The sequence below is a fragment of the Chionomys nivalis genome, chromosome 19 (genome assembly GCF_950005125.1).
Source record: "Chionomys nivalis chromosome 19, mChiNiv1.1, whole genome shotgun sequence".
Taxonomy (NCBI): Eukaryota; Metazoa; Chordata; class Mammalia; order Rodentia; family Cricetidae; genus Chionomys; species Chionomys nivalis.
The window spans coordinates 53,992,927-54,006,798 of NC_080104.1; the positions used below are offsets into that span (position 1 = coordinate 53,992,927).

The 13,872-nt window shown below is 48.5% G+C and overlaps 1 protein-coding gene across 1 annotated transcript in view; it reads left to right on the forward strand.

Annotated features, from left to right (window-relative positions):
* The window catches only part of LOC130862334 (sodium/glucose cotransporter 1-like), a 38,053-nt gene extending 26,103 nt beyond the window's left edge, over positions 1–11,950 (forward strand). The window contains exons 11-14 of the mRNA XM_057751899.1: positions 1,565–1,733; positions 6,163–6,378; positions 8,710–8,812; positions 11,625–11,950. Of these exons, the coding sequence (XP_057607882.1) occupies positions 1,565–1,733; positions 6,163–6,378; positions 8,710–8,812; positions 11,625–11,950 (814 nt within the window). The remainder of the gene's footprint in view (positions 1–1,564; positions 1,734–6,162; positions 6,379–8,709; positions 8,813–11,624) is intronic.
* The last annotated feature ends 1,922 nt before the right edge of the window (positions 11,951–13,872 follow it).

The window sequence follows — 13,872 nt, forward strand, 5'->3', positions numbered from 1 at the left end:
TCTTGGGGGAGGATCTGGTGAGGTCTTGGTTATATAGACAGTGCAAAGGTCACCAGACTATTGACCAACCTCTGTTCTCATTTGTAAAGTAGATGTGATATCTCCCATAGAGAGGCATTCTATTGACTGAGAAACAGTGCTCAAGATAAAGGTCTCGGGAGAATGGCTGAGATAAACAAGAGTCTGGGGAATCCAGATGTGGCTATACACCTCTTCCTTCGAAGAGACAACCCTGTGTGTTTGATATTTCTGGTTTTCCTAGTGCATACCTGTGAATACATGGATCTAGTGCCCTCTGCAGATTGAGTTAAAAATCTCAACAAGGAGGCTGGAGAGATGGTTCAGAGGTTAACAGCACTGATTGTTCTTCCAAAGGTCCTGAGTTCAATTTCCAGCAACCACATGGTGGCTCACAGCCATCTGTAATGAGATCTGGTGCCCTCTTCTGGCCTGCAAGCTTACAGACAGACAGAACACTATGCAGATAATAAATAAATAAATCTTTTTTTTAAAATAATCTCAACAAGACCCATCTCTTTATTGCCTCAAAAATGTATTGTACCGCCGAAATACATACTATGCTATATGAAAGACTCGAAAAAGGCATTGGAAGCAATTGGAACCAGGAATTAAGCAAGTATTACTATTCAAAAAAAATAGACTTGACACCGAAATTAATCCAAGAGGATGAAGAAAGTCATTTCATAACGATCAAGAGATGAATCCTGCTGAGATCAACTTTATAAACAAACACCCCTAGAGGTAAAGAAGCAGGTTAGTCCCAACTAAATGGTGTGGGTGACCCCAATAGTCCAGTCTCTCTACAGACAGTTTAATCCAACAAATAATAAACTGAGACATCTGATTTAAAACACTGGAGAATAGAAATTCTCAGCCAGCCATGAAACTTTCTGGGGTGGTATTTTCTTTGTGATCTAACAAATAAAGCTTGACCAAAGTTCAAAGTGTGGAGCTAAGCTACTAGTCAGCCATAGAGGACAGGCAGTGGTGGCACACACCCTTAATCCCAGCACTCAGGAGGCAGAGACAGAAGAATCTTTGTGAAGTCAAGGACACCCTGGGTTACTTGAGATTGATCCAGTGTAAAAAGAGAGAAAGAGAACCAGGTAGTGATGGTTCACACCTTTAATCCAAGTACTTGGGAGTCCCATGCCTTTAATCCCAGTACTAGGAAGGTGGAGAGAGGAAGGGATATGATATGGCTGGGCAGAGAGAGGAATATAAGGTGAGACAGGAGCTCAGTGCACTCAGTCTGAAGATTCCTAGAGACAGGATCACCTATTTGCTCTGAAGATTTGGTAGAGGTAAGAGGTAGTGATTGGCTACTCTGTTCTCTGATCTTTCAACATTTATCCCTATATCTGACTCTGGGTTTTTATTATTAAGACCAATTAGAATTCACACTACAACTTTCTTTAAAATAGACCTTAATTGCAACAATAGTAGTAATAATTATATAAGCAACTAAGGAAAAGCTACTAGTTAGGATTTGCAAGATAAAAAATATCTTCAACTCATCACTGGGTGTTGGTTTAATTCACAGGTTTTTTGTTATAATCTTGCTCTCCGTCACCATTGTCTGGATCCCCACTATAGAAATGGTCTCCAGTGAGGTACTGTTTGAGTACATGCAGGTTCTCAAGAGCTGCCTGACACCGAGTGTGGCTGCTGTCTTTCTGCTCGCTGTATTTTGCAAGAGAGTCAACGAGCAGGTGGGAATGGTGTGAGGGGCAGTCTTCTAAGATAAGAGCTGCCTTAGGGAGGTCTCTTAAGTATCAAGAGTTCACCTGAGGACATCATTTGGTTAAAGGGAAGTTTTTTTTTTTATAGATATGAGAGCAGAGGCATCTAGAAGAGTCCGAAACAGAGACAGAAAGAAGTAGATTGAACATCGCAGGCCTATGAGAGAGAGAGAGAGAGAGAGAGAGAGAGAGAGAGAGAGAGAGAGAGAGAGAGAAGAGAGAGAGAGCTTCGAGAATAGCAGGGTTATAAAGAGAATGAGTAGCTAGGGAAGGAAGCCCACAGGAGCTGGAGGGAGTTTAGGGTGGGGGAGGAGGTGAGAAGGGCTAAGATGCTAACATGGACTCTGAGATGTGTGACAGATCCTTGTGACACTGAGGGAGTCTGGAGGCCAGCATGAGCTTCGATATGCTGATAGGCACCTCAGGTAGCCATATGTCCTCCCTTCTGGTAGAGGGGAATTGGTTTCACAAGCTCCTGTCTGAATGAAAAAGAGAAATAAAAAGGGAAGGCCAGGTGGTGGGGAGGAGGCAGAAATCTTTAATAAATAAATAAATTAATTAATAATTAAAAAAAAAAAGGGAAGGCCATGACTGCTCCTGGGTGTGGTGGAGGAGGAAGTTTATTGTACATAAAGGGAGAGAGTAAACAGAAAGAGGCAACTGGAAGGGTCCAGAGTGGGCATGGCCAGATTGAGCTGGGCCACGTGAGGGGAGGGGGAAAGGGAAGGAAGAAGGGAGAGGGGGGAACTCGGTGCAGCAGCCAGGAGAACTAAAGAAGAGGGTAACCAAACGGCTGGATTGTATAGGGAAGGGCAGCCCAGCCCCCTGAGCTGGAGAGTTCAGGTAGGGGGCGGGGTATGCTAGTCATACCCTGTAAGGGGTAGGAACTGAGGGATGCTGGGAGAGCCTGGCAGTTCAGTCTGATTTGATCTGTTAATTAGGCACCTCAGCCATTGTCTTGGGTTTGAGACTTAACACTGAGGAACGCTGTCTTTTATCTAACTGCCAGAAATCATTTCTGGATATTTAGACTGCCTTTCGGGGCTTGGGGAACTGGAATTTCCTTTGGTCCTGACACTTTGAAGGCCTAATTAGCCTGAGTTCTCATGTCTTTTATTGTCTTTTGAATGTTTTGAATCATGTCTTAACCTTTCTTGTGACCCTGGACAGAAATGAGTAGCACGGCCTTGTACAAGTTCCCACGCACACACCCAGGGCCGTTTGTGACCCCTTCCTTCCCTGCACAGCCCACAGGTCCAGGCTGCTCCCAACTGGTGACTGATGAAATATCTTCTGCCCCCTGACCCTTCCTTCGTGGACTGCTTGCTTTGCCAGGAATGTATTTCGGCAGCTCCATCTGGCTGGGGCTTTCTCCAAGGCTCGTCCTAGGAGTCCGGTCCCTTAGACACCCCCCCCCCCCCCCCGTCAGTCTACCCAGGTCACAAAGACTTAACTTAGTAGCAACAGTGTCAGAGGAGTATCTTGGTCCCCAGAGTTGCTTCATTTTGCTCTCCTTGGAAAGGGATGGGCAGGAAGGGTGAGCAGTTACGGAAGTCTGCCTCTTTCTGATGACAAGGGTCTGGGGACACCCCTGGAGCGCTCCTGCTGTCCCTGGCTCAAGGATGCAGGTGTATCGTATATACTTTCCAATACCTCTTTTAACCTCATGCACTTTTCCAGGCCCCCTCTCCTACCCAGCTTGGATGGTGTAGTCGCCTGCTTTCTGCATGTCTCCTTCAGGAAGTGACTGCTGTGGGCTGCCTGGCCTGAGGCTGAGTCTTTTCTCTATGATGCTTCCCTACACTCAGATCCTGTCTTACACCACCCCAGCTTGAGAGAGTCTCTAGATACAACTCTCCAGCCCATATCTAGTCCGCTTATAAAGTAGTCAGTCTAACGGGGGGGAGGGGGGGGAGGACACCAAATGAGCAGATAAATCTTTGTGGTAGTAACACAGACTATTTAAAAGAATGTGAGGTAGGGTAGGGTGGGTTGAGGTGAGAGAGATAGCTTCACTTGTTAAGAGCATTTGCATGGTTCCATGTCTGTCGTAGGTGCCACAGTAGAGAGAGAAGCTCACCAAGATGCTCAACGGTCACTTTCTGAAGGAGCAGAGGGGTTCAACACCCAGCTAACTCACTCTGTTACTTTATTCAAACACATAGAGCCTTTAATCCCAGCACTTGGGAGGCAGAGGCAGGTGAATCTCTGTGAGTTCGAGACCAGCCTGGTCTACAGAGCTAGTTCCAGGACAGGCGCCAAAGCCACAGAGAAACCCTGTCTCGAAAAACCAAAAAAAAAAAAAAAAAAAAAAAAAAAAAAAAAAAGAAAGAGAAAAAAACACATAGAAAATGAACAGGGGTGGGGAACGCTCCAACTAATGAAGTCATCTTGTTCTTGCTGCCCTTGAGAGTGGACAGCCCGCACAAATCTCAGCTCCTTTTGATTACGACCCTAAGCAAAAGTAAGAATTCCTTGTTTGCCAGGAATGTCTTTGGGTCAAGGTTAGTACAGCTGCAAACTCTAGCTCTCACAAGAGCCAAGGGCAGACTCCAGAGAAACAACATCTCTTCAAGGTCTAAACAGTCTCAAAACAATCTCCCAACCTCTACTGATCAACCCAAACCTAGCAAAGACTTTGCTGAAACATTTCTCTCAAAGCCAGTTGCAGAGGCCTTACCATACACTTCCCCTAAAGCCGGGCAGAAAGGTTTTACTTTACACTGCACATTCGCTAGTTTTATGTCAACTGGACAGGAGCAGTCATCAGGGAGGAAGGAGCCTCAATTAAGAAAATGCCTCCCTAAGATCAGGATATATGCAAGCTTGTAGGGCATTTTCTTAATTAGTGATTGATGGGAGAAGGCCCAGCCCATTGTGGGTGGGGCCATCCCAAGGCTGGTGGTCCTGGGTTCTCTAAGAAAGCAGGCTGAGCAAGCCAGGGGAAGCACTCCTCCATGGTCTCTGCATCAGCTCCTGCCTCCAGGTTCCTGCCTTGCGTGAGTTCCTGTCTTGACTGTCTTCAGTGATGGACCACAGTGTGGAAGTGTGAGCCAAACAAACCCTCTCCTCAACTTGCTTTTGGTCATGGTGTTTCATCATATCAACAGTAACCGTGCCGGGCGGTGGTGGCGCACGCCTTTAATCCCAGCACTCGGGAGGCAGAGGCAGGCGGATCTCTGGGAGTTCGAGGCCAGCCTGGTCTACAAGAGCTAGTTCCGGGACAGGCAACAAAGCTACAGAGAAACCCTGTCTCGAAAAACCAAAAAAAAAAAAAAGCTAAGCAACAGTAATCATGAGTAAGACAGGCACATAAACATCATTAAAGGTAATAAATATTTAAAAAATGATGGCTGGAGAGGTGGCTTAGCAGTTAAAATCTCTGGGTGCTTTTCTGGAGGTCCTGAATTTAATTGCAATCACATGGTGGCTCACAGCCATCTAAAATGGGATCTGGCGCCCTCTTCTGGCATGCATGGATATATGCATAAAATACATAAGTAAATAATCTGAAATATTTTTAAAAGAATATAAAAATGTCAAGGAGGTTGTAAGGGGGACAGTGTGAGACAAACAAGGAAGGACACAGCTCAGCAGGAAACCCCTGGTAAGGACGTGGCCCGAAGTCAAGGCCAGAAATACCAACGTGTGGGGAGAATTCTCAGCAGAAAGAAGGGCAAGTGCCAGAATTCAAGTCAGAAGCAAAGTAGGCAGCTTGCGGATGCAGAAGGAGCTGAGAAGGAAGGAGCTGAGTGACCAAATGGGTGCTAGGTGAGGTCAGCCACGATGCAGAGGTGAGGCTTGATCCTGATGGCAGGGGCTGAGATGTCACTGGAGGGTCCCGGTAGAGGCTTGGCGTTCTCTAGTAGAAGAACCTGCAGAGCCTGTGGACAGTTAGGAACAAGATGCCCCCGCCCCCGTGCCCCAAAAAAGGGAAGATGGGGGTGAGGGTCATGGTAAGGGACTGGTTTCTAGACAGATTTTGGAAGCAGAGGCCAACAGGATTGGCTGTGGGATAATGGCAGAACAACATGGAAAGGGAAGAGCTCGAGGTAGCTCTGGGGTTTGACTTGAGCGAGACTCGAGCCGAGCATCTTGGAACTGGGCTGTCACTTAGGGAAACAGGGAAGATGAAGCTCTTTTTTTGGACACAGTTTGAGATGTCTACTTGTGGTCTCAGTTAAAAGTGTTTCCAAAGTTCCCTAAGTTCCCTGTTTGACTAAGAGACAGTGCCAGGGTCTGGCATCCCCGCCCTTGCTAAGACCCTCTGCTGTGTGGTATCAATGCCCTCTTTTCAACCAAAGCAACCCTAGAATGCAGCTCATCAGCAAGGGGAGGAAGAGGCCACTTTGTCTTATCTCCCTCTGCCCCTGTAACTCTTATCTGGATTCTTTGGCAGGGTGCCTTCTGGGGGCTGGTTTTGGGAACCACCATTGGAGCCTTTCGACTGCTGGCTGAGTTTTTCTATGGACCCTCAACCTGTGAGGGAGGCCGTGCGTGCCCCACGCTCATCTGTGGCCTCCATTACCTCTATTTCGGCTTCTTCCTCTTCCTGGTGACTCTCCTTACCACACTGGCCGTCTCCTTAGCCACCAAACCAATTTCGGATGTGCATGTAAGTGTCGCTCTTAGGATGCTCTGGGAAGAGTTCCAGGGATGAATGGTAAATCACAAATGAGGGAGGAATGCCTGGATTCATGGAAACGGGAGGACGGTGGGTGGAGTAGATCAGAAATAGGCAAAATACCACAAAAAGGATCCTGCCTTAAAACCTGAGAGGCTGGGGTCAAGTGCTTGCTTGATGTCCCCTGCACCACCAACAGAAAAATAAGCACCAATTCATCATTATACACCTCTTAGTTTGAGAGTTAGGCTTCAAGCCCTTTCCTAGTTCCCCAGTAGGCAAGCGCCAGCCATCTGTTTTATCTATTCATTAGAAAGCTTAGGATCAGAGAAGTTAAATAACTCGTCTAAGATAATGAAACTATTAAGTGTCCTTATTAGGTTCCAAAGCTGGAACGGGCTCCACTTTGTCATCCACTTTGTTTGACACCCTAGCACAACAAGGAATTGGCCGGAGTGGGGGTCCCAGGCACCTACCTGACAATCAGGAGGGAACAGCACAGATGGGGATAGTGATGTCTTGCTTGCAGCTTTACTTAGTCAGAACAAAAGGGTGAACGCTATTATCAAAAGTCAAGTTAGAGATGATGGAGGTGGAGGTATTGCAAGTTAGGGCAGCTGGGTGGGTAGCAAATTCCAAGGCAGGTTACTTAGCAAAAACCTATTTAAAAACAAAACTAAACAAACCCAAGCCCCAAAACAAAACAAAAAACCCAAGCTGAGCCTCTCTGGAAGCCTGGAAGCCTCAGGTGTCCCCAGTCTCTCCCACTTCTCCATTATACACATTCTCTCTTCTTCCACACGCAGCCCACTCGGTAGAGGGACAGCCCATGTGGAAAGCCAGGATGCTCGCATCCCTGCATCATCAGTGAACCAGCAAGGTGCCTCGGGTGACCATTTGCTATCCCCAGGTTCTTCCTCCTTCATCTTGTTGGCATTCTTTTCTGTCCTCATGTCCATTCCTCAGTCGTCAGCTTAGTATGTTCTGAGCGTCTCTCCTATCTGCCCCACAGGCTTGGTGAACTCTGTTGAACTCTCTAGTGGGGAGGGACCTGAGAGGGTCGGTGGTGAAGAGCCCTGCCTTGGCCTGAACCCTCCCAACAGAGAACCTCTGATCACATAACCTGGAGAGATGGCACTCTGCCTTCAACTCAGATGAGCTCAGGAGCCCAAAGATACGGCACAGGATTGATCATAAGCCCCTCCCCACACCCAGAGCCTCCTTTATGAGAGGCTGCAGTGTTGCCGGGGAGGTAAAATGTGCACATAGAGTGTCATCAGGTCACCGTGCCAAATACGTGGTGCTGGGGATGACACCCAGGGCTTTGTGCTTGCTAACCAGGTGGTCTTAACAATGAGCGATGCCTCCAGCCCACCAAAAATATTCTTCAAAGAAAAGGTTAGGAAAGGAAAGGGAGCACTCCTTGGGCGTGTGAAGATACTATATTGAACTTGAGCAGGTAAGCTCTTTCTTGGGGCCAGGCAGGGGGATCCAGCTATCCTAGCTTGTGTTACTGCCCTCTAAGGGAGAGTGTCCAAAGGAGGGCTTCTGAGATGACAGCAGCTCTGATCTTTCATGACGCCCTGTTCAGCGAGATGTCAGCACTCTTCCACACTGCTGGAAGAGGTGGACCAGAAGCGGTGGGTAGGGGTTGGAGAGATGGCTCAGTGGTTAAAAGCACTTGTCTCCTCTTCCAGAGGACCCAGGTTCAGTTCCCACCACCTACATGGCAGCTGTCTATAACTCCAGTTCCAGGGGATCCGACACCCTCACACGTACATACATGCTGGCAAACATCAATGCACATAAAACAAGCAGACATCAATGCACATACCTTTAATCCCAACACTTGGGAGGCAAAGGCAGGTGGATCTCTGTAAGTTCAAGGCCAGCCTGGTCTACAGAGCAAGTTCCAGGACAGCTAAAGCTACACAGAGAAACCCTGTCTCGAAAAAAAAAAAGTGGTGGGCTGCTTCTTCTATCCTCCAGTTGTGAGAAATGCATGTTCCTGGCCCTCCTCCCAATAGGGAGAGCCCTGAACTCATTGTCTCCAACTTTGGACTAGGCTGAAGAGCACTGACAGGTTGTGCCACAGCGCTAAGATCATACGATCACATACGACCTGAACCAAAGCATAAACCCAGGCTTCCCTACTCCCGTCATGTCCCCTCTGACCTAACTTCCACCTTCTGTTAATGTCTAGCCAGCATCTCCCTCTTCAGCCTCCTGGGACATGGCTCCTGCCTGTAGATTGTGGTGATACACGATTGCAGGCCAAGGTCCCATAGTGACACCCTCCCGTCCTGCTCTCTCCACACTCAGCTCCATGGTCTCTGCTGGAGTTTACGCAACAGCCAACAGAGGAGGGTGACTTTAGGAAAAGAGATGAGATGGAAGATCTTTCCCAGTTCCACATTCCAGCAAGGTAGGGAAGACCATCCACCCTGTGAGAAGCCATCCTGGGTGGATTCTGAAGCCGGGCCAGCTGCCCCCAGAACCTTCTAACCCACCAAGATCACCAACAGTTGTGGGAAGCTGTCCTGGGTGGACCCTGAAGCTAGATCAGTTGCGCCAATACCCCCTACCCCATTCTTAGCCTTAGAAACATTCTTTCAGACAGAAGCGCTCGCTTTCTTCCCCCTAAAATGCTTCCTGGGCTTGTTCGTCCAGGGAGTTTATGAGGCCAGGTAGATCCTAGAGAGGAGGGAAAAGAAGAAAGAAATTAGGCCAAAGTAAGGGGAAAGCCAGGTGATGAGGAGGCACAGGCAAGGGGGAAGGAACCCAAGAATGTCTGGCCTTCTAGAAACATTTCACACCAAGGGGTGATGAGTGAAGGTGAAGTCTCAGGAACCAGCCCTCGGGTTCTGCTCCACAGACAGAGCAAATGGGCACACGGTGCTCAAGGGGAAGCAGAATGTGAAAAAGAAGGACAATAGTACAGGATTCCAAACCAGAGGCTCCTGAGAAGTGGCAAGGAGGGAGGGAGGGAGTGAGGGAGGGAGCACTTTCCCTCCTGGATGTAGATCTGGGTGACAGAACTAAGTTTCAGTCCAAGGAAGCAGAGATAGGGAGGGAGGGAGAGAGAGAGAGAGAGAGAGAGAGAGAGAGAGAGAGAGAGAGAGAGAGAGCGAGCCTGAGTGAGATTTTCACCAAATAGCATCAGAAAAAGAGCCTATAGGTCCACAGGATCCAGGAGTGAGTCTGATGGTTTGAGCGTCTCAAAGCCGCTGCCATAGATCGGGATGAAGATGTGGAGGTTAGACTTGAATCTGGGGCAGAGAGTATCTCCAGGCTATGAGGTTGTGGGAGTTAAGAAAGCAGAGAGAGTAGGTCAGGCTGGGAGGGGGTAGAGCTCCCAGTCCCCTGCTCATTCCTACTGGGGAGGTTCAGAGTCCTGAGAGGCTGGCCTGCAGACTTCTATGGGATGGTAGTCAGTTGTGCTGGGCACAACGCCCCATGTTTCAAGATCCTCCCCATTCCTGCTGCTGGTGGCTTTTCTTTTCCTAAGGGGCTGGAACTGGCCTTGGTGCCAGAGTCCATCAAAATACACTTATCTGGGGCCAGTGTGCTTCTCAACGGTCAGCTCCAGCTATCTACTTGCTACAACCCAGAGCCACCCAGAAAGAGAGAACCTCAACTCAGGAATTTCCTAGATCAGACTGGCCTGTGTGCGTGTCTCTGGGGGCAGTTTTTGGATTATTGATTGACATGGGAAGACCAAGGTCACTGTCGGGCAGCATCACCCCTGGGCCGGTGGTCCTGGGTTGGGTACCATGGCTGAATGTGAGGCTGGGAGCAAACAAGTAAGCAGCATCCCTCTATGGCTCCTGATTGATGCTCCTGCCTTGAACCACCACCCTGACTCCCCTCGATCGGAAGTAAACCCTTTCCTCCCCCAAGTTTCTTTGGTCAGTATTTTATCATAGCAACAGAAGTAAGCTGGAATAAGTCCCATTTTAGAGTGGGCGAGACAGGGCGCTTAGCAGTCAGGGAACCAGTCAGTGAGAGAGCCAGGATGTACACTGCCTCAAGATGTGTGCTCTCGCTCTCAGCCCGAGACAGTCGGGGGCTCATCATACAGCCTCACTGTTAGGTGCCTTGGGCTGAGGTTGAATTTCTAGTTGACTTTTCCACACGTCTCCAGTGCCTCTCTCCCTGCAGCCCGTGCTCTCCTGGGCACTGCGTGATGAAGCAATGACATGAGCATTTAAGAGCAGAAGCCACGCACGGCTGGTGATCAGGACTCTCAGCCACAGTATGAGATAACCATGTCACTGACTGGTCCTCCGTGGCTACAGGTGTCTTTCACCTCATAATGGAGACCACTCTGTCTCTAACTGACAATTCCACTGTCCCTGAGCTTCCCCAGCCCCAGCTGCAGAGACAGGAGGCAGGCGACATGGGAGACTCAGAGGCTGTTCAGTGATGAGACCTCGGATGTCACAGCACAGCAGCTGGGATCCAGCTGTGACTGAAATGGAGCTGTCCTATCCCCCAGACGTAACTGGAAGGTCACATTCTAGGCAGTGCCTGGGTTCAGAATAGTGGGATAGAGCTTAACATGGTACTGATCGTGGCCAGCACAGGCTCCGAGGGGCCAGCCTGTACCATCAGTGCAGACAGACGCTGGGGTAATGTGCAGCTCCAGTTGGGAGTCCTAGAGAAAGGAATGGCAGCCTACTGAAGTTACTAGGCTCCCCTTCCGGACAGCCATAGGATGCTCCTCCAGGGCCCGGGTAGCTGCAGATGCTCTGCTGGCCAAGCCGAGGACTAGAGCTTCCTGGAGAAGACACGCCCCCAGATGTCATCGAAGAGAATGATGTCTGCTTCCAGGAATCACAGGGTTTCCTGTGTCCTCCAAAACATAATGACATCACAGGAGGGTGTACCCAGAGGCGCAGCTACCACCTGCCCTAGACCGGCAGTAATGGAGAATGACATTGTAACAGCATACTGAAATATGTAACATAGTGAGTTACATTTCTGTAACACTCAGGCTCCCTAATCAAGACCATCTGGGGACAACTCTGAGCTTTCTGCCTCCTCAAGGCCTCCTAAGCCCCTTTTCACCCTCTATTTTAGCTGTTTTCTCTGAGAACTGTCCTTGGAGAGGGTGACAATGGGCTTTCATATAAGATGTCCAAAGAACTTCATTCTGCTGAGGTGGGCCTCCCCATCAAGTCCTACCTTCTGAATTAGAGCCTGCTTGTCCCCTTGACCTTCTCCCTTTCTTCTAGGCATGTTTGGGGAGACCAATACCTGCTTCTGGAAGTTCTGGGACTTGTTCTGTGGTCTTGACGCACAGGCAAAAACCAAGATAGGCCCTGAGAATATCACCGAGGAGAAGAGAAAGGCAACCTGGGAGCAGATGGGGTCCAGTGACACGTCCACCAGCTTGGAGATTCTGGCCAGGAGAATGGCAGCTAGAAAGAGCGAGGAACACCAAGAGAAGATGAAAGACTGGAGTGACATACCAGAGAGCCCCTTCTGGAAGAGAGTCGTGGATGCCAGCGGAATCCTGTTGTTTGCCCTTCTGATGTTTGTTCACGTTTACTATGCTTGATGACTTCGGAGCTGCTGCCTTTCCCAGACGGCATCATCATGAAGGGATAAAATGTCTCCTTTAGAGACCAGATAGTCTGGGGCCAAGGACCACACCAGTGGAAACAAGCTCTCGGTGTGGCCATCAAGCACGAACAGCTGCGGGGCAGGTGTGGACAAGAGACAGAGGCATGCAAACTATGCCGCTGGAAACATCTGCTCCTCTCGGTGGCGAGTTATGTTCTCTAAACGACTGCACTGCATAAGCGCTGGATTTCCTTTAAATTTAATGTTTGATGTTTATCTCTGATGGTTTTGACTTTTCACACACACACACACACACACACACACACACAATCAAAATGTCGGCACCTCTTTTCTGTCCCCACTCCTTATTGCTTTGCTCTCTGCTTATCCTGAAGGCACAGCCCTGCTGAAATGGCAGCAATGGCGCAAGTCCAGCCCCACCCTTGCTGCGGGCTTTTGCCCACAGGGGTTTTGGGTAAGTGCTGATGACCACTCAGGCCAGGGAGCAACAGCTGCCTCCTTCAGTGGGTCAAGGGCTGTTCTAAGAGACCTGGTCTCATACCATTTACCTTCAGTCAGCTTCTGCTTCACTGATTCCAAAGGACAGAGAGAGGGCACGCCCCTTCCCTAGGAGCTCTCTCTAGTCATGCCCCAAGTCTGACAGTAGAAGAGGGGCCGATGGGTGAGATTATTTTTAGCCAACAGTTTTAGCTCATCCAAACACTCCTGGGCTATATGTCACTACAGGAATTTCCTAAACCTCCAAAGAGTCTAGAATGTTTGGGTGGAAGTTCCATCCCAAGCTCCCTCCCCTGGGAGTTGCCTCAGTCCAGACTCTACCTCCAAGACAGCCCACCAAAAGATGATCCCTCTCCAGAGAATGTTCAAGACCACTTTCACGGGGTATTTACATTGTACCCCAGAGAACTAACATGAGGTTTTCTGGTCTTCATTCTCTGTGTCCTCCCTGGGGCGCTGGAGGGACACCTGGGAACACTGGTATCCATTAAACCTGGGCTTTTTCTAATTTAGTTTGATTTGGTCTGATTCTGATTATTGAGTTGGCGGAGACCTTTTCGGTCTTTTTCTCACCCAGTGTGATTAACATTACCTGTTTCATTTGCATGGAAAGCATTTTGGTCTAGACATTTGATTTTGCTTGCTTGTTTGCTTTCAGATCTTTAGGCAATTTAGATTCTGGCTGTTCAGCCTGATATCAGTATTTTATTATTTTTGGTAACTTGAAGGCATTTCTGTTTTGATTTTTCTTGTTTTTTTGTTGTATTGTAAGCGGTGTTGTGGCTCACACTGTTAATCCTAGAACTTGGGAAGCAGAGGCAGACAGATCTCTGTAAGTTTGAGGCCAGCCTGGCCTACAAAGCAAGTTCTCAGACAGCCAGGGCTATGCAGAGAAACCCTGTCTTGGAAAACAAAAATGAGAATGAAAAGAGGCACTTGTCGAGGTGTCATGGAAATACCCCATGACACTGAACCTCCTCATAGAGAAACCCAGCGAAAACACCCCGATCCTAACTCATAAGGAACTGTATAGGCCACCCTGGGAAGACACAGATAAGGGATCTGGTCATCCAGCTTCTGGAGACCTGCTGTATTTGCATAAGCATATGGGATAAGCAGAGATCCAATGGGTGCAGTTGTTTTAGGGTGAAAGCTGAGAAAGTTGATTTGATCCGAAATACACATTCCCTAGTTAGCACAAACAGGTAACTTTTCAGGGGAAACAAATGTATACATATGGGAAAGTTTCCAAAAGGAGGCAATGTTTAGAGATAATCTGCCCTAGGTAGTCTAGGGGCTTTGAGTGTGATATCATTAACCCGTTTGGCAAAAAAACAGGGAGATCTAGACATAACCATATCCAAATTTATTCATCCGGAGTGCTTAATAAACCCCTAG